Source organism: Dermacentor andersoni, chromosome 11 (genome assembly GCF_023375885.2).
Source record: "Dermacentor andersoni chromosome 11, qqDerAnde1_hic_scaffold, whole genome shotgun sequence".
Lineage (NCBI taxonomy): Eukaryota > Metazoa > Arthropoda > Arachnida > Ixodida > Ixodidae > Dermacentor > Dermacentor andersoni.
Window position 1 is genome coordinate 69,766,329 of NC_092824.1, and position 24,967 is coordinate 69,791,295.

The window sequence follows — 24,967 nt, forward strand, 5'->3', positions numbered from 1 at the left end:
GCATCACAGACGCTGGTCACGCTGTGCAAGCTTTTATTTTCACAGCACATGTGCATCACGCAGGTAAAAAAACGGCAGTAAACTGCAGTGTCACTTCGTAGCTGCACTGCCTGCAATATCACAACCTCAGAAACAAGTGCTCGAGTGCAGTACGATAACGGATTGGTGCGTGTATTTCCGGAGTAACAATGGCAGTCATTCAAACTTAACATGTGTGGGTTCAAGAAAAAAAGGTGCCGCGGCTGCTGCGGTTCTCGAGTAGCTGGGGGGGGAGACGATAATTACTGCTGAGCCTTCTCTAGGGCGGCTGCTACGACGTAGCTCACTATCGTGGGCACCTCGGCCATGGCTCCGTAGCCGCGGTCAGCGCAAGCGAGTCTCTTCTCAATGCACGGCACCTCGGTGTAGCCTAGGTCCTTCAGAATCGCCATGTGCTTCACCGTTATCGGGTGGCACCACATGTGAGTGTTCATGGCCGGGCAAAACAGCAGCGGCTTCTGCATGTCCCAGGCCCTGACGACGCAGGTGAGCAGATTGTCGCACAATCCGTTCGCTATCTTGGCCATGGTGTTGGCGTCCAGCGGAGCGATCACCATAACGTCGGCCCAGCGCCTGAGCTCTATGTGAAGCACCGGATCGGACATCTTCCGCCAAGTGGTCCACTCGTCATCGTCGACGAGCAGCGGCACCGAGCGCGGAATCATTAAACGTTCGAAGAAGTGAAGCGCTTTACTCGTCGCTACTACCTTCAGGTCCACGGCGGCGTACCCCTGGAACCTCTGGTGCAGTAGCTGTTGGACTAGCACGGGTATCTTGATGGATGCCACGCTGCCCGTGCAGCCGATGAGTATGTTCAGAGTCTTCGTGGAGACTTCGGTGGACATGTTTGCTCTGCGCTAGCTCCCTGCTAGGTCTGAATGATTTGCGCGACCTTTGTTTTTCCTGCTAACAGCGGCGCGCGATTCCATCATGCCGCGCACGGCTGCTGCTATCGCCGCCGCTCTTTTGTGTTTTTGTTGGGAAATTTCCTCCGCGCAGATTCACCTGGCTGTGCCGATGAGAAGACGGACAGTTTCGTACGAAGTTGCGAAAACTTTCTTTGCGTGCGATTTTGGCTGCCTAATAAATTTTCTTTGCGATTTCTCCTTGGTGTGCGTCTCTACATTGCATTACGACACTCCTTACCGCCTCACAAAACGTCTAGTTAGCTCAAATCGATGTTCTTTTTTTTTTTTCCTTGTTTTTTGCGGCGGCATCGGGCTGCATCACGAGTACGCCATTGTCGGCTTCAATTCCATGTAGCGGCGTTTCTCCATTCCGTGAACCCGTCAACAGGCACTTTCGGAAAGCCGTCGCACCGCTTGACAGGTAAACAGAAAATTCCGGCCTTTCTGAAGGTTTCTGAGCGCGGATTCTAGTCTTTCCTGGGGCTTTCTCCTGACTTCTGTCGCGTTGTTGGGTCAGTGAGCACCCCCCGGAGAGAGGAGGATATGCGCTCGTTGTTTGCTCTCGGCGAGGATAACGACCAATTTTTAATGAATGAATCGGCGAAGAACTATTACCGCTGCGTGCCTCTACGTCTGTCACTCCCTTCAGAAAGTTGTCCTATGTGCGCTGGGTGAAAAGTCTTGCGCTAGCGCTGGTCGCTGTCGAGAGGCGTCTACGCTGTTCGGTTTCGTCGAGCAAGGCCAGCTCTGTTCCTTCGCGCTGGCTGTTTCCCACTGGGCATCACGAACGTAATTGTTAGCTTTGCGTCTGTGGCGACTTGTCGTTAAATGCTGTTGTCTGCACGTCGGTGTCTCGAACGGGCCTTTTTATGCTGCGCTTTCGTTGTCAGGTGGAGCGGCGGCTCCCAGCGTCGCCCATGGCGTCGGGCGAGGAGATGATGTCCGCTTCGCCTGGGCCGCAGTCCCAAGGCGGTCCGCCTTCTCAGCAGGGCGGGCCGCACACGAATGACGGTCACATGCAACAGGGATACCCGTCCGATAACATTCACATGCTGCAAAGGGTAAGCCCTGTCTCCTTTCTACCACTAAGCAAGCTTGCGTTGCCAAGCGTGTCCCGAGGCTAGCCTCACTTTGGCAGCCATGTCGGTTGCTGGAGGAGCCGAGTGGCCTGGTTAATTCTAGGTATATGCGGGTGTTTTAAACATGCGTCTGTGCTTGGAGCGCTACGTGCGGTGTAAAAGGCGAGGCGAGTCCGCCGAATATAAAGCGCAGGTGTTGGGGGGTACCCCTCTTCCTCCAAGCGAAAGTCGTGCAGCATGACGTACGGTGCCATCGCGTGCGTAAACTAGCTTGCTAGGAGTGCGTAGGCAAAGTTTGGGTTGCGGACTCGGTAGCTCGTGTCCCAAACCAGGTGCTTCTCTGTGGGTGATTCAATAATGACATAATAATGTATCCTGTGTCGCTCCCTTCAAGTACGTCAAACATAATACCTGGAAAAAAATGATTAACAGAGAGTCCACTGGCACTGCGAACGTTGGTGTTCGGTGACGTAAACGTCTGCGACAGATTTAAGCAAGAGTTGTTGTCATACATATAAGTCAACACATTCTCTAACTACCAATGCTGCACACGCTATACCGCACAGCCACAGCTCAAGCACGCTGAATCAACAACACTTGACGGCTTGAAACCTAATTTGAACATAGGACTAGTTGCTCTCCAGCCTTTTATGACACGACGGTTGCTGAGGCATTCACTCTGGCAGCACCAAATTGCACAGACAGCTCTCTGTATTTTTGTGTTGCCAAAAGTGGCCAACGCTTTATGCTATAGCACATTAACTTGCGAAGTTGTGTAAGCAAGATGTAGTACAATGACGATTGAGAATTTTCATGGTTGTGCAGGTTCACTCATCTTTATTACTTTATGCTTAGTGAACAAACACAAGATGTAATGCAGCCAAGAAAGGCTTCCCTAATCCTTTCCATTCCAAGGACGAGGTGCACTCGTCTAGGCGTTTCTTCCAAACTATGTCAGCGACAAGTCTCACTTGTCCAGCGGATATACTTTCATCTGTAGACTGCTGCAGATGAGCGGCACCAATGTCACCATTTTGGTGTAAACGCTGTGCTATTAAATGGCACAAGCTTCTCGGAATTTCTAAGAATGCAGTTGGCAGAAAGCAAGCACACATCTGCCTTTCCTCGGTTTAAAAAAATGGTGGCATAGAGTGAAGTAGCTGTAGCGATGACGGCCGTATTTTCAGTGCCGAAATCGTGGCGTCATTGGATGTTTCTTCACCTCAAATAAACCGTTAGACCTGGAAAGCTCCTGTGATTCGTGTTTGGAGCTTCAACTTAGTACTGACAGTTTTGAGGAAGATTTAGAGCCTCTGACAACTTGGACACAACTCAACAAAAACATTTTGCCTGTGATTTTCTTTCCATGCTAGGCCAGCAGTCATGTGTAGCACGTAGGATAACAAAAGCAGGCTTGAGTTCTGTTCCAAGAAATATTGCTTTCCATATGGACCGTTTCCGCGATCTTGCCTGTGTGCAACTCGAAAGCATGAAAAAATAATAATAAACAAAATAGCAAAGAAACAAATGAAAGTGGTTCACATTGAATCTATCTCACCCTATAACAATAAATCAGACTGGCTGAAGCCCCGCATTATGTTTCCTTGGCTAAAGACCATCCATTTAAGGTTAGGTTGTACCTTTCCAAAGTGTATCTCTTTAATATATATATTTTTTTCCATGAACCATTGTCACTGGAATTCACTACCTGTGAATGTGGTCTATTGCAGGAATGTTGATGTGCTCTGTCATGATCTGCCCACAGCAATAATGCCTTAATGGCACTGTCGGTCATGTATGAATAAAGAATCAGTCATGAAAAAAAAAAGGAAAAGTTTTGGTGGTTTTCTGAAGGAAAGTTGGCACAGAAAAAGTCCAGTTTTTTTTACAGCTGAACCTTGGTTCATTGATCTGCCTTCTTTTTATAAATAAAACACTTACTTTGTAATGCTGCTTTGTTTTCATTTGGACTTTGCAACATGATTGCTTATTTTGTTCATCATCATTTACTCAAACACTTGGCATCACATCACTACTTGTCCAGTTTTGTCAGGGCATTTAATTTCATCACCAGCAGGCAATGAAACCGGGCCACATCCGAGGCAACTTGCTTCTGTGATGGCTAGGTTTGCACACTATGGTGATTTTTCGTTTTTCCCAGTCAACAACGTTACTGTATGATCCGGAAGAAAAAAATGTGTTCTGAATGCAAAATTTGAGTAAAAACAAACCTTCCTCAAATTCTCAGTCTGCCACATGTGTTTTTGTATCAGATGCACGTGTGGTTCTAGTAAACTCGACCTGAAGTGAAGTCTCGAATGTGCCACTTGTCATTACGTTAACAACATTCTCACTCTTCCCCCTCCGCCTTTCCACACCAATGATTACAGGCCATCAACAACATGGAATCTGAGAAGGGCATGACTCCAGACGACCCCCGCTACCCCCAGATGCTGGGCATGGGTGGCGGCCGTGGCGGCAAGCCACCAGGGGGCGCCGCTGGAGGCAGTGGCGGCAGCTCGGGGGTCCCCAGCCCCATCATGGGACCGCCACCTGTCCCACCCCAGGGGGCAGGGCCTATGGGAGGACCGCCTCCCCATGAGGGACCACCACCACCTCACCACGGTTACGGACCTCCACCACCTCAGGGTCCCCCACCGCCACAGCACATGGGGCCAGGCAAGACCTTTTCATGAGTAACGTTTCGGGACGGGGAGGGGGGGGGGGGGGGGCAGTGAAATTAATACTTTAAGTTTGTTATGTGAACCCCGGAAATTTTTGTGAGCGAAAAAAGCTTTTGTTTCTTGTTTAACACAGACTGCAATATTGCACAACCTTTTTCAACAGCTGCTGCAGTGCACATGGGATACATTAAACTTGTACCACAGTGCTGTAGCAGCTGTCACGGCCCATGAACTGTTCACAAGAACTGTTTCGTAAGCGCTTTTTCTATATCACTATTTCTTGATTCTAAGCAAAAGGTTTTGCTTTATATATATCACACGTTGTAGCGTAGCAGTGTGTATCTCCTCACATGCACTTAATTAAATACAAAGAGTGGGGTTAACAGCAGAGCTCGCTGCTTTAGATGAACTGCCATAGGCTGGTTTTCTCTGCGCAACCATGAAAGGGCGGAGTTGTTGAAGAAGGGTACTGCACGTAACTACAGTCCATAGTGGTGCGAGTGAACTTTTGCACGCGTTCAATTAAAATGTTCACAATATTCTACAATTAGAGCCCTTTCCAAGCTACAGCCAACAGCACACACCTCTCAAAATTCTGTGCATTTTTCTCTCAAATCCTCGCCTGCTGTGTAACATAGTTACATCTCCACTGTTGAAGAAACAGACTTTTCAGGATCATTTTCTCTGCCATTGCTATCCAGCGTCAGGCAGATGGTGAGGGGACCTCAAAAGATAAGTAAACATTGCAATGCGAGCCCACAATTGGTAGGTCACATTTGCAGGTGCGTTGCCATTAGCGACAGCATCTGCCATTGCTTCTAGGCCTTGTGAAAGAAGAACTTACTTTTGGTACAGAATTAGCCTCCTCAAAAAGGCATTTTCAGTCGCTGAAAGCATAAATAGGCATATATGGGCACAAAGGACTGAAAGAGGCATTTATAGGCACTGTGAGGTTAGCTATAAACCACCTTTTAAGCCACATTCGTTCTCACACACTAGATAGGTGCAGCTGTGACACGTGGGAAGAAACAGGCATTTGCATTTCATCCAGTCTCTAGGTATAACACATCAAAGGTTTACAACCTAATCGGGGACAATAAAATAATGTGCACAGCGTAAACAAGTTTTAAATGTAAGGTACTGTGAATATAGATCAGTTGATGTACAACACACTCTGGCCATAAAAAAAAATGCATTAGCTAGCAAAAACTATAAGAGCAGGTACAACACGGTTGGTACAACAGAAATATTGCGAACTAGAAAAAATGTAAAAGATAGGCATTTATAAAAGAAATTAACATAAGTTAGCAAAAGATATGTTGTGCATTTTTATATGATGATGTGGTATGGAAATAGGCAACACGTTCCAGGCACATTTTGCAGCTGAAAAAGCCCTTTGTTTGCCGTGATTAGCACCAACTTCTCTCGGGAATGGCAATGTCAGGGTTAACACAATCATGCCTCAAAGTGCACGTTGCTTGCCTAACATTGGGACAGGACAATTTCCGTGCCACAGCCAGCCTCTTCTTTGCCCATTAGGTCCGGGACCGCACGGTTACGGCATGGGTCCACAGCAGACTGGCGGCTACGGAGCGGGTGGCAGCCCTTACCAGCAGCAGCCATACCCTTCTCCACAGCAGGGAGGAGGAGCAGCTGCCAGCACAGCCCCTCACCAGCCAGGACCACACCCGCACCATCCCCCAGTTGCTTCAGAGCCTCCCGACCCATCCTCGCAGAGTGAGTGGCTCACAGCTTTTGATTGTTGGGCCACTGGTGGCAGTTTCGTGGTAAAGCTGCAAGTTATTTCAGGATGCTGATTTAACCCTAGTGTTTTTGTATGAGCTCAGCTTGCAATGGCAATGGTCCTGTTCTCAAAGCGATCTGGACAAACTCAGTTTGTCCACATAGTTTTTCTTCTACTACACAGACGGCCGCAGTGCCATAGTTTGAAATCTGCGGTTATTTTGCTCCTTTTTGTTTTACTATATAGACGTGAGCACTTTGTCGGCACCTCGAAAGCTGCATTGATTCAGTCTTCACATTCTGCAACATAGATGGCAGCCATTTCGCCAGTGCTGAAGTGGCACGGACATTGCGGTCTTTGTTTTGTACTGCATAGACCGCAACACCTTGTCAACGCTCGAAGATCGCATTTTTAGGATTGCGCGCTTATTGTGCCTTTTCCTCATTTCTAACTGTACTGTTTGTGGCAATGACAAGTGCATAAACATTGCATAGTGAAGAGCTAAAATGAGGTTTTTCGTGCTTAGAACGTGAAGCAAATTGGTTAGAAAAAAGCATTAAAAGGGCTTTCGATAAAGTTAGAAATAAGCCATAAAATAGCAGAATAAGGTCACTTTTGGTCAAAATAATGAGACAATTAAGAGGTTAAGGACATTTATTGATCAGATAACATATTTGTACAGCTTATCACAATAAAGTAAAGGTCAGTTACCTGTTACTGATCACGGCTGGCTGGCCTTACTTTTTTCAATAGGCTGTAGCTGTGTTATATTTGCGCAGAGTTGCAGTTACTGACTGATTCACCCTTTCACTTGCACATGACAAATTCTGCCAACCGATTTATGAAAGAAAACACCATGGTTTCTTTGAATCAGATGTCGAGCTCACTCCGTTTTCAAGAATAGCCTGGAGGTAGTTCATAAGCTAATTGAAGAATGTTGAACTGACACCTCAAAACCTCGCATAGCTTTTCAGATGCTAACTTATGCGATTCTGCACAACTTGTGGTCTCAATCAAGGTTGTGCACATTGTACTAGATTGCATACAAATAGTTTTGGAACTGTCGAACATAGTACATGGCTGACTGCATGACTTGTACGAGAGGGTCTGCAAGCGTGGTGTGGTCGCAAGCAGTGCGTGCAATTTTGGGCGAGGTCGGCACTGTCGACCAGGCATGCTTTCATCTGCCTCGTTCTGCTCACCAGCAGGTTACAACAGTGGAGGAGGACCCGGCGGTGGGGGTCCGCCTTCCAACGGGTCTGCAGGCAATGCGCCGCCAGGTGCCGAGGGAGGCGCCAGCTCGGCTGGCGGCGGCACAAAACCGTCGCTGCTGAGCCCACCACAGTTGACGCAGCTGCGGGCCCAGATCATGGCGTACAAGCTTCTGGCACGCAACCAACCCGTGCCAGACCACATCAGCATGGCCGCCCAGGGCACGGGCTCCTCGCAGGGCACCCCGCAGGGTTCGCCCCAGCCGGGCCCACCCTACATGCACAGGCCACCAGGTAAGTTCGGCCATTTTGTGCGGTCTCTCTAGTGCTGCTGGAGTTGTTGTGCGAAGGAAACGAGGAAGAGGACGAAAGGCAGGGAGGTTAACCTCTTAACTATGCCTACAGCTACGGCTTCATGTGGACGAAAGAAGAAACTGGGATATGGGCCGTGCTGTCTGTGTCCTAGTCTCTTCTTTTGTCCACATGAAGCCTTGCACTGTAAGCATAGCCAAGGATGACCCAGCAACTAGCCTCAACATTAACACTGCGACGTTGACTCCTTCCGTGCTGTGGAGGAGCCGGAGCCGGGCTCGTCTGCACGTACCTAGTAAAAATGGCTGAGGGTGAGCCCAGCCCATCGATCATGCTTTTAATTTTCTTGCTATTTGAATTTTCTCATCAATAATATATATCTATTTATTAGTTTACTTGTATTTTTGTTTTAAGTTTCACTTTTACTGTAAATTGTTGAGATTTTGTGTAAATAAACACTTATAATATTGTTTACATTACCTTCCGTTAAAGTTCCTGTACTTAAAAAATTTGCCCATTTATGGTCAAAATTCAGGATAATATCGTGGCTGGGCAGGGTGAAAGGTGAGCTGCAGCAAAATTTCAGACTGCGCAAGAAGCCTAATTTCAGAAAGTGTAGATATGGAGTAGCCTTCATGCGAATTTTTGTATTTGAAATGTTTCTGCTGTCCTGTACCTATATAAGCACCACCTGCATGCATTTCTGCGCAGGAATAGTGTTGCACAGCTGCAGTTGACGAGGTGTGTGCTTGCTGAAGGGGCGTGCTGCCGTCGCGGAGAATCTTTTTGTGAAATATTTTGGCCTAAATTTTAGGGTGTGGCCTTTGCACAAGAATACGCAGCCATAAGTCCGTCATCGCGAGCAGTTGGCATCTGCTCTTGCAAAGAGCTGGAGCATAGGAACTGTTTTCTTTTGTGTCATGGCTCCCAAGCAATTCTATGTATTCTCTGGAAGAATGAATTAATGGAAAATGAAGCCTTAATGTATACAGGCCCAGGTCGAAGCTCTTCGCTGGTAAAATCAGTTCATTGCATAGATTCAGTACTGTTGCTCTCTGCTTGCAAAACTGAGCTATTTGACCATCGGTTTTGTTGAAACATTCTGTGTACAGGAGCTCCATCACCTTCCATGAGGCCGTCCCCCCAGCCGGCACCACCCATGGGGGCGGGGGGCCCCCCGCAGCAGTATGGGCCCAGCAGCCAGGGCGCTGGTGCTGTAGGCCCAGCCGCCATGGGTCCCCAGTACGGGCCGGTGGCACCGACTTCCGGGGCCGCCGTCCCGCCGGGGGTGCCTCCCCCTCCTCCGCACGGCCAGCCCCCCCACCCCATGATGGGGTCCCAGGGGGGCGGGGCGCCGACGCCTCCACCCCAGGGTGCTGGGGCAGGGCCACCCGGGGGCGGGGTGCCCCTGCAGCAAGGGCCCCGGCCCGGTTGCCAGGCACCACCGCAGAATGCCAGGGGCAGTCCCGGAACAGGACCACCATCGTCTATGCCATCCATGATGCAGGTGATGGGTGCAGCACTTCATTTGACATTTTTCATGAGAGTTCATGCTCGTGCCATTGTGGCGAAAGAAGAATGCCACACGAATTCAGTTGGATGGAACTTCACAAACGCGCATCGTTCCTTTGCATTCATGGCACTGAGTGAGGTTAAGTCGCCTTTACTAGCCAAGACAATAAAGGGTGGTGCCGACAAATGTCAGATGACGAGGAGCAGTGTGCTACGCCATGTCAGTTGAGTGCCACACTTGGCCCTAACCTCCCTTACTCATTTCTTCCAATGGGCCTCAATCCACCATTTAAGTACAGTGCCATCGAAGTTCAAATATCAGTAATGTCAACAAAGAACTATGGTTATGCTAATATCAATATTTTATAATGTGAATCAAGAATGAAATTATTTAAATTTCTTTTTTAGCAACGTGGTGATCTTTTTCGACCGCGAAAAGGTAGCCCAGTTAGCTATTACAGTAACAGCCTGTTCATTTGACCCTAGTTAATTTGGACTATTGAGTACACTGCGTGGTCTCCCCAGCCAGTTGTCACTTAGTGCAGTTACTGTCAAGAGGTGATCTCTGAAGTGCAAGTAGCCCTGCTTAAGTAATGAGAAATAAGCCAGGCAAGAGCTGGTCGTAGCACTTGACCCCTTACTGTTGAGTGCTGCCTCCAAGCAATCTACCAGAAAAATTTTCTTTCTTGCCGCGTTTCAGCAAGCTGAACCCACTTATAACAGTATGTTTTAACAATATATGAGTTATAACAATCAGAAACTGCTGCATTGTCAACTTCTTATGTTTTCCATGGCGAAATAACCCACTTGCTACAATGCCGCATTATCAGTTATAACGATGAAGTCTGGCTGCTGGGTGTTTCTGCTGAAAGGTAGCGAAATGCAACATCCTTGAAAATAAAAGAAGAAAATGAGAAATTCGAGCTGCTGCACAATGGCCCTTGCTCCAACAGCCACCGCATGCCTCTGTCCCATCGCCCTTACACCCATTCTGAACACGAATTGGCTGCACCCATAGCTCTACGCTGCGCCACCCTCCGAAACACTTAAGGGGGGAGGTGGGTCTTAAAAATTTTTTTCTTATTTTTGGGTGAATCTTTATTAAACTCCACAGCCTGTGGTAATTTTTCATGCTGATTTCAGATCTGTAATTAGATTTTTGATAGCTGTAGCAGTTCAAAAAATATTGAGGTCTGAAGTCAAATTAATTTCAAACTCGTTACGGGGCTTTTTGATGATTCCGTCTTGCTAAACCAAAAACTAAATGCATGACACCATTGCTAAAGACCTACTGTAGGGGGTGATGCTATTTTTATTCATTTGGAAGCATTTTGCAGACAAGAAAACAACCTTGCATTTATTATGAACATTTTTTTTCTAATTAGCAGTGATTACTATACCTGAATGTAATTTTCATGATGGTGCAAAAGTAATAGAAATAGCATCACCCCCCAGATCATTTCAATACAAATAAAATGATACCACCCTTGTCATTTTTGGCCAAAAACAACCCAGAAAAAACACCCGTAAGGCGGAGTACAGTGTGCAAAAACATCGAACTGAAATAAACGCATTTGAAGTTTCAAACAAATGTAGCTTTTGCTGAAGTGAATCTACAGCAATACAAATGGCATCATTTTGAAGCTCTATGTTTTGTAAGAATGGCCATACTAAATGCGTGACTGCACACTCTCAAAATAATAGCACACTGGCCACTGAACTAGCACAAGAACCGTTATTAGGCACCATGCTCTACAAAGAGCATGGTGCCTGGGTTTCAAACCGAAGTGTAGAACTCTGTGTGGGCATGAATATAGTTCCAGTGTTGTACATGCAGGCTGCCTGATTGATAGCAGTCTCCATTACAATCAGTGAGGCATTTTTTTCATTTGGTAGAATTGACCATGTTACTGAATGAAGGCTCTGAGTGTAAGTAGCCTTCCAAGTCATCTTCACCTGACAGTGGGTGTGGAACTTAGGATCAGAGAGCCAGTGATAGATATGCAGCTGCTAGGTGCTTTCCAGAATTTTACTTTTGTATGATGCCTCGATCACTTCTGCAGCCAGGTGTGTGCCAGCCCAAGGGGCCTAGTGAACAGAGCTCATGATGAGGTTCTCTTTATGAAGGGGTGGTATGATAGATATTGTTACGAGCTATCGTGACAATATGATAATAGAGTGAACGCGCAATGTGCTTGGTTGCGAGTCCGAAGTGCCGATGTGCGAAATGCATGGCCGCAGACCCAAGGAGCCGACGCGCGATGCGCTTATTCGCGCAGTCCGAGGTGCCGACGCGAAATGCCTAGTCGCGGGCTCGAGGAGTCGACCCTCGATGCGCTTATTCGCGCAGTCCGAGGTGCCGACGCGCGAAATGCCTAGTCGCGGGCTCGAGGAGTCGACACTCGACGCGCTCATTCGCGCAGTCCTACGTGCCGACGCGCCAAATTCCTAGCCGCGGGCTCGAGGAGTCGACACTCGATGCGCTTATTCGCGCAGTCGGAGGTGCCGATGCACAGAATGATTAGGTGAAGGTCTGAGAAGTCCGCGCGCGATGTGCATGATTGCCGAGTCGGAGACTCCCTATGCGCGAAATGTTAAGCCGCGTTTCTGAGGATTACGTGCGCGATACGAATTTGTCACGAATTCGAAACGCCGACTGCTGAAAGGCTTAGCCGCATGTCCGAGGATTCCGCGCGCGAATCTTGGTCGCGAAGTCCGCGTCGCCGGTGCTCGGAATGCTTAGCCGCGAGTCTGAAACGTCCACAAGCGTAGGGATCGGCCACGCTACTGCGATGTCCGCGTAGCGCCCGCTTTGACACGTCGAGATTACGGCGAGTGGAGACGTCAAACTCACGAGGTGCAAAGAGCCGAGCAGACGACGCGAGCGCAGGACCAATGGCGAACCGCGCTGGAGTCACGTGGCGGGCGCGGCCAATCGCAGACTCCGGCACGCCCCTCAATCATTTGCTTTTTGTGCGCTTGTTTCTGTATGGAGGAGATCGCTGAAGCGGCAGATTTGAAGACGGAGAAATGCGCTTTCCAACGAGACCAAGATGGCGGCGCTCGGTCGCGCCGTTCCGGAGATATTGTGGCGTGAAAAACGCTGTTCTTTCTTGATTTCCGCGAGATTTTTCGCCACCTTGGCTGATAAAACGAATTTTTTAGAGCACTTCTAAGTGGTTTACAGTGATGATATTTGGGTATCAGGTAGAAAAAGGGTTATAGAAACTGAAAATGTTATTTTCAAAAAATCGATTTTTTGGCCATTTTTCGCTATGTAAAACCCGCGTCCCCCCTTAACGGACTGCGCTAACTCCACTCCTTGCATGTTGCTCGCTAGCTTCTCATTCAGCGCAGTTGTGCAAACAGCTTAATCGGCTGCGTGCGTCTTTGTTGGTTGTGTCAAAATTGTTCCTAGCCACGTGGTTTCTCAGCCTTGCTTGACACTGCCAAAACAGAAGATGGCTGATCCGCCCGCGGGTCATCGGCAATGCACAACGTTACCAGTGAAAAGAATGCACACGGCTATAGATTTGGAAACTGAGTGCTTCTAACCGATGAGGCGATCGTCGCGAACGTGCTTGCATCGGATAGTGACAGCGACAACAGCAGCGATGACACGGTAGGGGCTGCCTCAGCGTTGTCCTTACAGGAGGCCCGCCAGATGATTCAGTCACTCCGAGGCTTCGTTCTTGCGAGGAAGCTTCTGCTGCACTACGTGGAGCACCTGGATGCCTTGGTGAAGGATGTCGGCAAGCTTCGCGTAAAGCATGCGAGGCTGACAGACATAGGGTTTTCTCGTGCAAGCCAGTGAGAAGTGCGTGGCGAGATGCTTGTGGCGATCTCGCCTCAGCGTTCCGTCTCGCTCAGCGTTCCTTCTCGCAAAGCAATGCGTCGGCGGTGCTTGCATATCGCTTGCCACCCGTGACCCCTCTTTGCAGTTGTTATAGCAGTGCCATTCTTTAACGCCGACAGCTGCAGCTTGTTGCACACGATCAGAGTGCCCAGAAAGCAGTTGAACGAGTGAATACAGTCAGCAGCCAAATGGAGGAGGAAGGTGGTAAGGAGGGGCACTGGCCTCCCCACCATTATAGTTTTCTCACAACAGCTCTGCGATCCCCCTATTTTGATTTTTTTATACAACCCGGTTATGACAATTATCAGTTATAACGATGGGATTTTCGTGGCACTGGAATATTGTTAAAAGTGGGGTTGGACTGTATCGAGTTGTGAAGTTTCTGGATAAACCTCTTGGGCCAACACTGAATGACGGGCAGCAAGTGTTGTTTGTTGGTTTAGAGCAGGACCGCAGGATATGAAAAGAGAGGTTTGGCACGGAACTCGCTTTTTGTTTTAAAGCACGGCGAGAGGAGACAGACCGATGCAACATCTCCGGCTGCAGTGGTGTCACACTCGTGATGTAAAGCAAATGAGATGTGCACCTGTGGTTCACATATGACGAGAGCTGTTTGTACAAATTCCAAATGAAGCCATAGGTAACTTGGGAGTGAAGCCTACATCCAGTTTTCTATGTGGTGTTCAACCCCGTATTGCTGGAAATACTTCCGCAAGATATTTGTTTCTTTTGGTTAATTACGCTTACTGTACTTATTCGATTCTAACGTGCCCTCGATTGTAACATGCAACCGTCTTTTGTCACAAAAAAAAGGGGGGGAAAAAACGCCCTCAATTGTCACATGCACCCATTTGCCGTGACCTGAAAGAAGGAAAGTCCTTTACAGTACCGGGCACCTCATTCTTCCATACAGAAGCACAACTTTCTCTCATTTGGAAAAGCAATGATTTACTGCCAATACGCTAAAGTTGTGATAAATGGAAAAAGTCGAAGTTTCCCACGAAAGGCGTCACAACATAGAGCGCATTTTCACTTTCGCAAAACCCTTGAGGGCCCTTCAATTTGCATTCAGCTTCACAACCCGCAGCTGGATGCTTGAGAAGGATCTTACCTTATCTTAATGTCAAACACGAAATAAGATTAAGATAAGTGGAGTTCCTTGTCAGACCATTTATTGCATCTTATCGCTGTTCTGGAGCTCTACTGTGATTGCGAAAGAAAGGCCAGCCAGCAGGAAGTGCACACGACATGCAAGCTAGTCATGTGTTAGTAGTTAATGCTACGTTAGCAGCAAGAAAAGGTTTGTATGGAGTGTAGGACTGTTACAGTAGACTTCTTCATCTTTTGGTAGCTTGATCCCACTTTTTTCCCATCTTTCACCAGATTTTATTTTATTTTTAGCTTGATCCCACTTTTGTCCCATCTTTCACCCATCTTTTGTCCAATTTTATTTTATTTTTAGATCTTTGGCTTTTAAACCATCCTCGGAAGTGGCCTCTCACACTTTCCTAGAGTAACCTAGTTCTTCCATGTGCCACTGACTACACTCTTCATTTTCCTCCTTGCTGATTTGATTCTCGCATCAGTGCATGTTTGAACATGTTCTGTCATTACGTGGTATTCTCACTCTTCTTTCGTCAACTTATTAATGGCATTGTTTGCCACAGTGACTCATCACTTCAGGGCGTCCACATCTCGATTTCAGCATCTGCATCTGGGCGGGAAGTGCAAGGCCTGTTTCTCACTAGGATTCGTTCGCTTCAGCTCTGTTGATTTCTCACTATATTTTGCACCAAGTGGTGGCAATAATGGCACCATGTGAGTGGTGATAAAAAGAGAGAAGAAAGGGTCAAAAGACAAAAGGGGGAATTGTTGCAAAGGCTGGCCACAGAAGTGTCTGTAGTAGACGGCACTGAAGTGAAGGGGCTGCTCTTTGGCATGTTTCTTTGTGTTTCAGTGTAAAGTGAGTGCTATCATCTCGTTACAATTTTCAGCTTCTCAGTGTGAAACCTTAAGCATGTGGTTTCGTTCGAGGCTCCATCTGAGGCGCTGCTCTGGAGGCTGCCAAACTCCATCATATTGTGCAACCTTATCAGCTCCGAATGACTCCAAGCATGGCCCCACCCACTCTGATTGGCCCAAACCCAAACTGGGTGGAATTTAGCAATGTGACAGAATTTTGCAGCATCCAGAATAGCACTCTAGGTTTTACTTGGTACTGTCCTTGTTTTCTAGCGTTATTTAGCGTGACATAGCTAAGTTAACCAAATTTACTGTTTCTACATTTGAGAGAACTGAAAAATTATATTTTTTTCATAAGACAAAAATTACGAACTACGTGTACACAGACTAGGGTCCTAGAGTAGTAGTAGTGAGAGCATGACTCCCATTAGACCCATTTGTTAGGCTTGTTCACATGGACACGTGTGTGTGCATGTGTGCGCAGTGGATGCGCAATCGCTTGCTCTCAGCCCATCTTGGTGGGTTGCAACGCTAAGTGTGCCCCTGTGCGCAGATGCAGCAGCAGAAGCAGAACCGCATCACACCCGTGGCCAAGCCCCAGGGCATCGACCCCATCGAGGTCCTGAAGGAGAAGGAGAACCGGCTGACGAGCCGCATTGCCCACCGCATCGAGGAGCTCTCCAAGCTGCCGGCCAACCTGCCCGAGGACCTGCGCATCAAGGCCATGATCGAGCTGCGCGCCCTGCGCCTGCTCAATTTCCAGCGGCAGCTGCGCGCCGAGGTGGTGCAGTGCATGCGCAGGGACACCACCCTCGAGACCTCGCTCAACCCCAAGCTGTACAAGCGGACCAAGCGGCAGAGCCTCCGCGAGGCCCGCCTCACCGAGAAGCTCGAGAAGCAGCAGAAGCTGGAGCAGGAGCGCAAGCGCCGCCAGAAGCACCAGGAGTACCTGGCGGCCGTGCTGCAGCACGGCAAGGACTTCCGCGAGTTCCACCGCGGAGTCCAGGCCAAGGTGGCCAAGGTGAACAAGGCGGTGGCCACGTACCACGCCAACACGGAGCGCGAGCAGAAGAAGGAGCAGGAACGTGTCGAGAAGGAGCGTATGCGGCGCCTCATGGCAGAGGACGAGGAGGGATACCGCAAGCTCATCGACCAGAAGAAGGACCGTCGGCTGGCCTTCCTGCTGTCGCAGACGGACGAGTACATCCACAACCTCACCGAGATGGTGCGCCAGCACAAGGCCGAGCAGCGGCGGAAACTGCGCGAGAAGAAGAAGAAAAAGAAGAAGAAGCAGCCGCAGCCGGGCCAGCAGGGACAGCAGGAAGGGAGCGGCGGCGCCGCTGCGGCTGGAAGCGGGGAAGGCGGCCCACCGGGGTCATCCGACGCAGCCATGGATGCGGTGAGTGTGGGAATTTGCTGCAGCCATTCCTGTCTCGCAAATGCTTTCCTTGGGACTTTGCGACAACCCCTTCGAGCCTAGGCTGGGCACTGAAGAGCTTGTCCTCAAATTGATAAAGGATATAACTTATGCATTATGCCTGACTGGCCTACTAGGCTGAAGCTGGGGAGGGTAGCAAAGGTTCTTGGAAGGGTGCTATGTACCATGCAACAAGCGACGGAATGGAAAACTGACCAGTGAGCTAAGCAACAAGAATATTTTGGATTAGAAAGAGTAAGGGCCAGGGAGCAAATGTAGCTAGCTGACATTTTAGCCAAGATTGAAAGTATGAAATAGAGTTGAGCAGGCATTGTGATGCATGGAATAGGCATCCAGTAGTCTATTTTTGTAAGTGAACGAGTGCCAAGAGAAAAGAAATACAGTCCATAGTGACAGGGAGATTAGATAGAGGGATAGGGCTAGGAAGCTTTTTCAGCAACGGGTGGGAGTTGATCAATTATCAACGAATCATTGGCAGGACAGGGCCAACAGGGGATGGCTGGAAGAAATGTTGGTCTTTTAGTAGGTGTAAGACATACCGTATTTACTCGCATAATGATCGCATCATGTTTACCAACAAGTTTGCACTAAGTTGGGGTGCGTTCATTATGCGGAGTAAAATCTTGAGTGTCTCTTTTTTTTTTTCCTGCGGCCACCTGGGTCCCAGCACCATAGGGGTCCAACCTGCCACATAGCACGGCAAAATGCCTAGGATCTGGCGTGCTGCACTCTGTGTCAGACACCCACTTGTACCGCGTGTCACCTACTTTTGTCGCATACTGAGCGCCCGATGTAGCGCTACGTAATGGCCAAACACCTCAGATCCGGCTGTCGTTTTGGCATGTTGGACGCCATACTGAACACCAAATCGTATCGTGTGTGTCCTATTTCACGGGAGCAAGTTCCATGCGCAATCATTATACGAGGAAAAGAAAAAATACACTTTGTGGTGGGACAAGTGAGGGGGTGCATTCATTATGCTGGAAAATGTAGTAGCCTGAAGACATAAAATTTATCCGCTAGTGCCTCATCGATGCATTTTCCCAGTAATGGCATTGCCAAAAGCCTGGAATACTGATCTAAGAGCGTGTTTGTGTAGTAAAAAAGAATGAATCTAACTACTAGTAGACAAATCTTGTCGTAAGCATGGAGGCCACCCTACATTCTATCAGACTGCTCTAAACCATGCAGTGAGCTGAAGCAGCTCTTAAAATTTAACTATATGTAGTAATATCATCAGAAGCCAACAAAAGAAAGATGCCAAGGACAGCATAGTAGAAATTAGTTGTACCTGTTAATTGAATTAAAAACTGATAAATTAATGGAAATGAAAGTGGATGGAAAGACAACTGGAAGCAGGTGGGATACGAACCCACGTCATTGCATTACGCAAGCGACGCTCTTACAAACTGAGCTACTGCGGCGCCGTTTTCCGATCCACTTTCTGGGCTGTTTATTTTATCTACGAGAACTAACCCTGGGAGTGTTAGCCAGCGCCACCACTCACGAGCCTTGGCAGCAGATGTGGAACATTCTTTCTGCCGCAGGTGTACGTGAACTTTTTTAGGGTTGGCTTCTTACAATATGACAAATAACAATCGGGCCCTTCTGTTTTCTTTCTTCTCATTAACTATATGCAGTGTTTCTTTATGAACCGGGCAGATTTTTTTCACCTGATGTATTTTGTGAAGGTTTTCATGCAGTTCGGCAGTATCTGTCCATGCTAAAGTTACTCTGCAGCTCACAGAAATGATTTAAGTAGGGATATGTGACTGCAGTAATATCCTTCAGAAGTGTGTCCTGCAGCAGTTTGTGCTTTTGTTGTTTGCTACGTTGGCTACTAGGCACACAGCAACAGACTACTAAAATGACATTAGACACTGTCTTCTTTCCGCCTATTGCACAGATGGTGGATGAAAGCTCACAGCACAGCGACCTCAGGGTCAACGTCATCGAGACAGCAACTGGCAAGGTCATTGAAGGCAAAGATGCTCCACTGGCAAGCCAGCTTGATACATGGCTCGAAATGCACCCAGGGTAAGAACATTAAATTCATATCGTACTGTATATTTTTTTGCCAACTCGGTATTTATATCCGCATTCCGAACTCTTGGCAGACATAAAAAGACAGAAAGACGATGTCTTCCAAAACACAATTCATGACGAGTGTATTTGCCATATTGAAGTTGCAACCATCATTGTAACTCCTGCTGCGAAAATCCTATGCCTTGTCGCTCCCAAATGTCAATGCACCCGTTATGCCCATCCGCTGCTGTTGTCTTCTATAAAAGCAGCCGCCTGAAGTGCAGCCAAATTGGAGCAGGTCACAAATGTCTTTTGTAAGGGGTCAACTATTTGTTTGCACATATTGGTTACTAGCTGAGCCTCAGTGGCCTAAAGGGACGCGCTTAAACAGAGAGTCAGCGTTTTCCAGAGATGGCAGAACATCTTACCACGGTAGGTTTCTTCTTTTTTTCAGAGAGGCATATTTCCTTCTATTTGAGCGATGTGATCTTGTGGGGACATTTTCCTTGCTTGAAACATGAAAATTTTGAAGGCCGACAATTCTGACAATTCTGTTGGGTCAAATAATGCATGCCAGCTGTGGCGAAGGACGGCAGATGCAGTAACATGTGAAGCTGTCACCAGTAACATTGTAGATACTGGGTATGGCAATAACTGCTGGGATCTAAGTAACATGCACAGCTGTCACCACCGACACTAATTCCAGAGTACAGTAACCGTCTCTGAAATGAAAAAATTTCTCTCTCTCTCTTTCAGTTTTGAAGTGGCGCCGAGAGAAGCCAGTGACGATGAGGAAGAGGGTGAAACCGATGACTCAACAGAGGTACACATGTTTGTGGGCATTCACTGTCGTTATGGTGAAACAGGCAATGCACAGCCCATTGTGTTGTCTATTTCGCCCATCTCGTCATCCGTGCTGTTTTGCCATAACGAATGTAAACCAACTAGCCCAACTTAGAATCCTGGTGGCCATTATCGGGATTGTCTCATCAGTTCATTGCCAGTGCGCGCATGTGTACCTAACAGCAGGTAGGTACGAAATAATCAGCGTGTTCAGTCAGTAGTAACCAGTAGGGCTAAAAGTTGAATGCACCATAACAATGAAGTTTGAGAAGCAGCGCTAAGGACTGTGCTACAAGCTGTGAAATGGAAAATGGTGGTTGTAAAATTAAATAAGAGACTGCAACAAGACGACTGGGTGGATTGGAGAGAAGACAGTGTTAGTTGACATTCTTGTTGAGATTAAGAGGATGATTAAGAGAGTTTGGGAGGTCACATGATCAGTAAAGCAAATAACTGGTTGTTTGTTAAAGTGACAAAAGTGGGAAACCAAAAGAAGGGAAACACAGTCTAGTGCAGAAGGTAATTGGGTGGTGGGATGAGATTAGGAAATTAGCAGGCATAGAATGGAGTTGCACTGGCTCAAGATACCACATTTATACTTTCAAAATGCTTGTGCTTTATTTTTTATTTTTTTTTCACGAAAGGGCATTGGGTGTGATAATTACGTGGGACATTTTTTCCAAGAGAATGTTCTAGGTGGCTGTAAATCGAGGATGTCACACCAGCCACTGTAAGTTAAAACAAAGAAAGAATTGCTCCCAAACAGGACTTGCGTTGTAACAACAAGGCAGGTTATACGCAAGTGGGAACTACAAAGGCCCTTTATTTGCTAAATTTATTGCTTAAAGTCAAAGGCTGCCATACACTTTCATCATCACGAGCCAGAACAAGCAGACGACAGCCACTGCAGCAATTTTCGAGGGCGCAATGATTACAGCTAAAAAATACTTTTTGATGGCCGATGAGTTGGGGAGGGAGGGGAGTGCACAACCAATATGCAAGTATGTATGGTATGTGCAGATGGCCACGGAAGCCTGCTGTACTAATATAGCTTAAAGACAAACTTAGAAATCATGTAAACAGCCTAGTTTCAGATTTTGTAGATGTAGAGCAGCCATCTTGCAATACGTTGTGCAAATACAAGTGGATGTGTCATGATAAGCTCCTGGTAGTTGACATTTTTTATACCAAAACTTAAAGAACACCTTGATTACTTATGGCTAGATATGCAGCAGTGCCTGTAGCGTTGAGAACCAGCATGCTGCTTTTCTTTTTCTCTCCCCAATTCCCTTCCCTATGCAGAGTAGCATGTCAGCGATGTCTATACGACGGCTAAACTCTCTGCCTTTCAATAAAGGGTTCTCTCCCTCTCTCTCTCCTGGGCATGACCTCCGAGATTGGATGGTGCCTGTGGCACGTCGAAAATCTTGGAGGCTATGTTCTGGGAGCTGCATCATATCAGTTAACCACCAGATGCCCATATTGTCTGCTAAGGTGCATTTGAAAGGGTAATAATTAAAAGTCTGTATTTCTTTCTTTATTTATTATTATTATTTTTTACCATTCTTGCCGAAGTCAAGTTTCGTTGCAGTGGACCTTTAACCTGTTATTTCTCTTGACGGTGGTGTGTGGCCTCAAGTAAATAAAATGGTTTCATTTGTAGGAAGCCCACGAAAAGCACTTTACGAATGTGTGGCGGCTTTGTTCCGAGGGGCACAGAAAGTAGTGATGCAAAACCATCAGTGCAATGGCTATCGACAGTTTTTTCTTATACCATAGATTGTGTTATGACAGTTTATTTGCCTATTTATAGTGCTTTTCATAGCTTGCAGTTGTTGCCTTGCGAGATTACCAAAAGTTTTACGCCAAATGACATTAAGTAACGCTCAGTTCATGCATTTCTATAACAGTTTCTTGGCAAATGAAGTAAAACAGTTCTTGCTGTCAAAATTCCAAATATGGCTATCACTTACTCATACTCTAAACAAACTATGGTTGCATGAGGCCAAAAAAAATTAGTCTTCCATATTTTCAAATCTCAAAATTTAGTTAAAATTTCTTACAGCACAGTTGTACGCATTTATAACATTTTTCATTCAAGCTGAACATTTAGATGTGTAACTTAATGTCACTTTGATGCCCTTAAGTCCACTCTTCCTGTTTGGAATTATGAATGCCCAGCGACGGAGAACACGCATTTTGATGATGCTGATGCCGCGAGTATGCACAACTATACTTTATAACTACTTTAGAGAATGGCATTGGGTTGTTTCGGCTTGGTCTCCAGAATTTTAAGAAGCGGCTGTTCTTTGCGGGTGGTTGCAACTTTAAGTGCCTGATGAACAATGTCACGTGACCTTATACTATCGGCATGAAAAGCTATAGTAGTGTGTAAAAGCCAAGCTGTCGTAGCTCAGAGGAGTGCCTGCCTCCAGCGCTTGGTGACGTGTGCACTTCAAAAACGCAGAGCAGTATGGTCGTTACCACATTTGTCAGGAAATGTTGCGATGTTTGTTGCTGTGATTTCATGTTTTACGTAGCATGGCTTTGTACTGTTGACAGTACTATCGATAGTTCTTTTTTTTTTTTCTTTGCCATCAATATTGTTCAACAGCGATTGAACTATCAGTAGTGTCAATAGTTCTGCATCACTAAGAGAGAGGTGCTGCTGTGCAGCTTTGACTCAGTAGACACCAGTGCTTTAGGGTGGTTCAGTGAAGTTGTCTCGTTTCTTGCTTTCGCTTGCTTTCTTGCCAACATTCCCTTCTCGTTCTCCTCAACAGTCGGAGGATGAAGGTGACGACAATTCCCAGCAGCCCCAGCAGCAGCCCGTCAGCGCTCCGACCAAGATGGAGAGTTCGCCCGACGACCACGTCAAGACTGTTATTCAGTGAGTCCCCCTTCGTAGCTGGCATTACACTAGTCTCCCTTTCATACATGTCTGGCAAGGCTTCTCTCACTGCTTGCATTCACAAGCAATGGGTGGTGCACCACAGATGCAAGAAAGTCATGGGTATGCGCCATGTAATTTGATATGTACCTCATATTCACGTGGAGCATGTTTGAGGGCGCTGCTTTTTGATGCGAATCGATGGTTAGTCACGTGATGCAGTGGAACCCCATTGATACGTTCCTCACTGTTGTGTTTTCCCGACTGCTACGTCGTTTTTTTCGTGGTCCCAACCTAAATCCCATTGACTCCTATGCATTACGTTTCCATTTGATACAGCGCCATTCTGTAATGTTCCCGCATCTTACCTTGCATTTGGAAGTGGCCGCCACGTAAATACAATGGCCCATGGAAAAAATTGACTCTCGCATGTTGCAACAAGCGGCCGAAGTTTGCAGTAAACGAACAGAGTTGCACAAGCCAGTGGCTGCACAGGCATTGCGGGAAAGTGTGCACAGAGCAATTGGCGAAGCATCTGAAAAAGTGTGCATCGATTAAAACCTACCGGAAACCATGCCCACTGGGCCAATTCTGCCAAGGACAGGGCTACATTTACTTTGGTGCTGCAGGGGTCTTATTTGCATTTCACAATTGCTGGTTCTCTTTAGTCAGCTTCAACGCAGTAGAACCATGTTACGTAGTGCAGCGTACACAAAATATTTGCGGTAGGGGCCACTGTCACGGAACACCATACGTCTCCCTTAGTTATACACGTGCACATGTGCCTTTCCTGGTCACAGTACCAGCACCGAGACATATAATAACTGCACTGGCAGCACTCGGACTGTTTCTGACATTGTGCTGTGGCGATGTGCGCCCTTCCTCACGGTTGCGTTTTCTTGGCTGGTACGTTTCTTTTCCACAATCCCTTTAAAAACCTATGAGCGGGGGGGTTCTACTGTATTTATAATTTTTTGCTGGCTTTCTCCATCAGCCAGAAAAAAAGAATGGGCAAAAAGTACCTGGCCGAAAACATGCCAGTTTTAGGTTTCTTTCAATTTTCTGCAAATTCTTCATTGACAGCTTGCCATTCAGAGCAATAATAAAAAAAAATAGCCAATTGCAATAAATTGAATGGCGTCAACAAAAGAATTACCGGCAGCTGCTGTGCTCGACTGTGACCAACATGCACTTGGTTATTATCTTTGCATAGAATGGCCTCTGTTTATTAAAAACGCGATGTATTATAACTGGGGCACCCTTTTTATAGTGCAACTGATGTTTCTCAGTCTGCCATGGACCACCGTCACTTGCAAATTGCTCCTCGAAGAGGCAGGACGTGTGTCGAGCAAGCCCCTGAACACCACGTTGCAATGTGGTGGAGACTGTTCATATCATGTATCTAGGACCTCAGAGAGGCGGGACGTAGTGCCAAACACATTTCTCTTGCATTTACCAATAAGCCGCAACAGCTTTATCTTCTTAAATTGGGTTTTTCAGTGCTCTAAACAGAAGGTCTCTCATTACTGAAAAGTTCAAAAAACAAATTTTCAAGCTAGTGAATTGACTCTGCGTTAGGCTTCTCCCCCACACTACGGCGACTCGTTGGAAACGGCGTTATAGGCACTTTTGACGTCTTCAGGTAAAATAAAGCTCATTTTCTTCTTTTATATCGCACAGGTAATAAGCGAACTTCGTGAGGAGCTTCCTCAGGTGTTTAGGAACGCAAAACAAACAAAATTGGAAAAAACGCGTCTTCATGGCGATAATTGTGATTTCGGCCCCGCATTCACAGTCGCGTTTCCCTTCTCGTACGTCCACACCCAGGGCGGCGGCCGCCGAGGACGACGAGTACAAGGCAGGCGGCTACCAGAACTACTATAACATAGCGCATGCCATCCGAGAGGAGGTGCACGAGCAGGCCACCCTCATGGTCAACGGGGTGCTCAAGGAGTACCAGGTCAAGGGGCTCGAGTGGCTCGTCTCCCTCTACAACAACAACCTCAACGGCATCCTGGCCGACGAGATGGGTCTTGGCAAGACCATTCAGGTGGGCTGCGATTTCTCAACGGGAGTGTGACATGCCAGTCCAGCTAAGACGTCAAAAGGTGTCAGACGTTTGGTCGCAGCTGACGGGACCAGTTTGGGCCCGTTGGCACACGATGACCGAGTAGTAGTGCAGAGACGACACGAGGACAGAGGAGGACAGGCGCTCGTGGCTGTTCATGCGTCTCGGTGGTTGCTGGAGGCATTCATTGCTGAATGCAGCTAATCGGTTCATCAGAAGCCCACATCGTAGAGGAACATTCACAAAAGGGAAAATTGGTCATCTTCCTGACTGAAGCACAAGTTTGCTAAGAGAACCCGTGCGGGTTTCCTTTGTAGATTTGGGCTCCAGTTGGGTGGATGACAGTTTTCCCTTTCATTAATTGCTGAATTCGGTGCAAAGATGTTTGGGTTCGTT

At 47.3% G+C, this 24,967-nt stretch overlaps 2 protein-coding genes across 2 annotated transcripts in view; one reads left to right on the forward strand and one right to left on the reverse strand.

The window, feature by feature from the left end:
- Positions 1 to 16: 16 nt before the first annotated feature.
- On the reverse strand, positions 17 to 1,009 carry Ppcdc (phosphopantothenoylcysteine decarboxylase). The gene has a single exon (XM_050167948.3). It carries the CDS (start codon positions 882 to 884, stop codon positions 282 to 284), a length of 603 nt encoding a protein of 200 aa, XP_050023905.1. The 5' UTR covers positions 885 to 1,009; the 3' UTR covers positions 17 to 281.
- Positions 1,010 to 1,280: 271 nt separating this feature from the next.
- The window catches only part of brm (ATP-dependent helicase brm), a 63,005-nt gene continuing 39,318 nt past the window's right edge, over positions 1,281 to 24,967 (forward strand). Inside the window, exons 1-11 of the mRNA XM_055064434.2 lie at positions 1,281 to 1,368; positions 1,838 to 2,008; positions 4,417 to 4,705; positions 6,250 to 6,447; positions 7,660 to 7,959; positions 9,090 to 9,484; positions 15,861 to 16,706; positions 18,652 to 18,782; positions 19,527 to 19,593; positions 22,397 to 22,503; positions 24,331 to 24,553. Of these exons, the coding sequence (XP_054920409.1) occupies positions 1,865 to 2,008; positions 4,417 to 4,705; positions 6,250 to 6,447; positions 7,660 to 7,959; positions 9,090 to 9,484; positions 15,861 to 16,706; positions 18,652 to 18,782; positions 19,527 to 19,593; positions 22,397 to 22,503; positions 24,331 to 24,553 (2,700 nt within the window). The 5' untranslated portion in view covers positions 1,281 to 1,368; positions 1,838 to 1,864. The remainder of the gene's footprint in view (positions 1,369 to 1,837; positions 2,009 to 4,416; positions 4,706 to 6,249; positions 6,448 to 7,659; positions 7,960 to 9,089; positions 9,485 to 15,860; positions 16,707 to 18,651; positions 18,783 to 19,526; positions 19,594 to 22,396; positions 22,504 to 24,330; positions 24,554 to 24,967) is intronic.

Bases quoted from the DNA above. Each gene is read 5' to 3' on its own strand.
- Ppcdc (XM_050167948.3), bottom strand. From the start codon at position 884: ATGTCCACCGAAGTCTCCACGAAGACTCTGAACATACTCATCGGCTGC.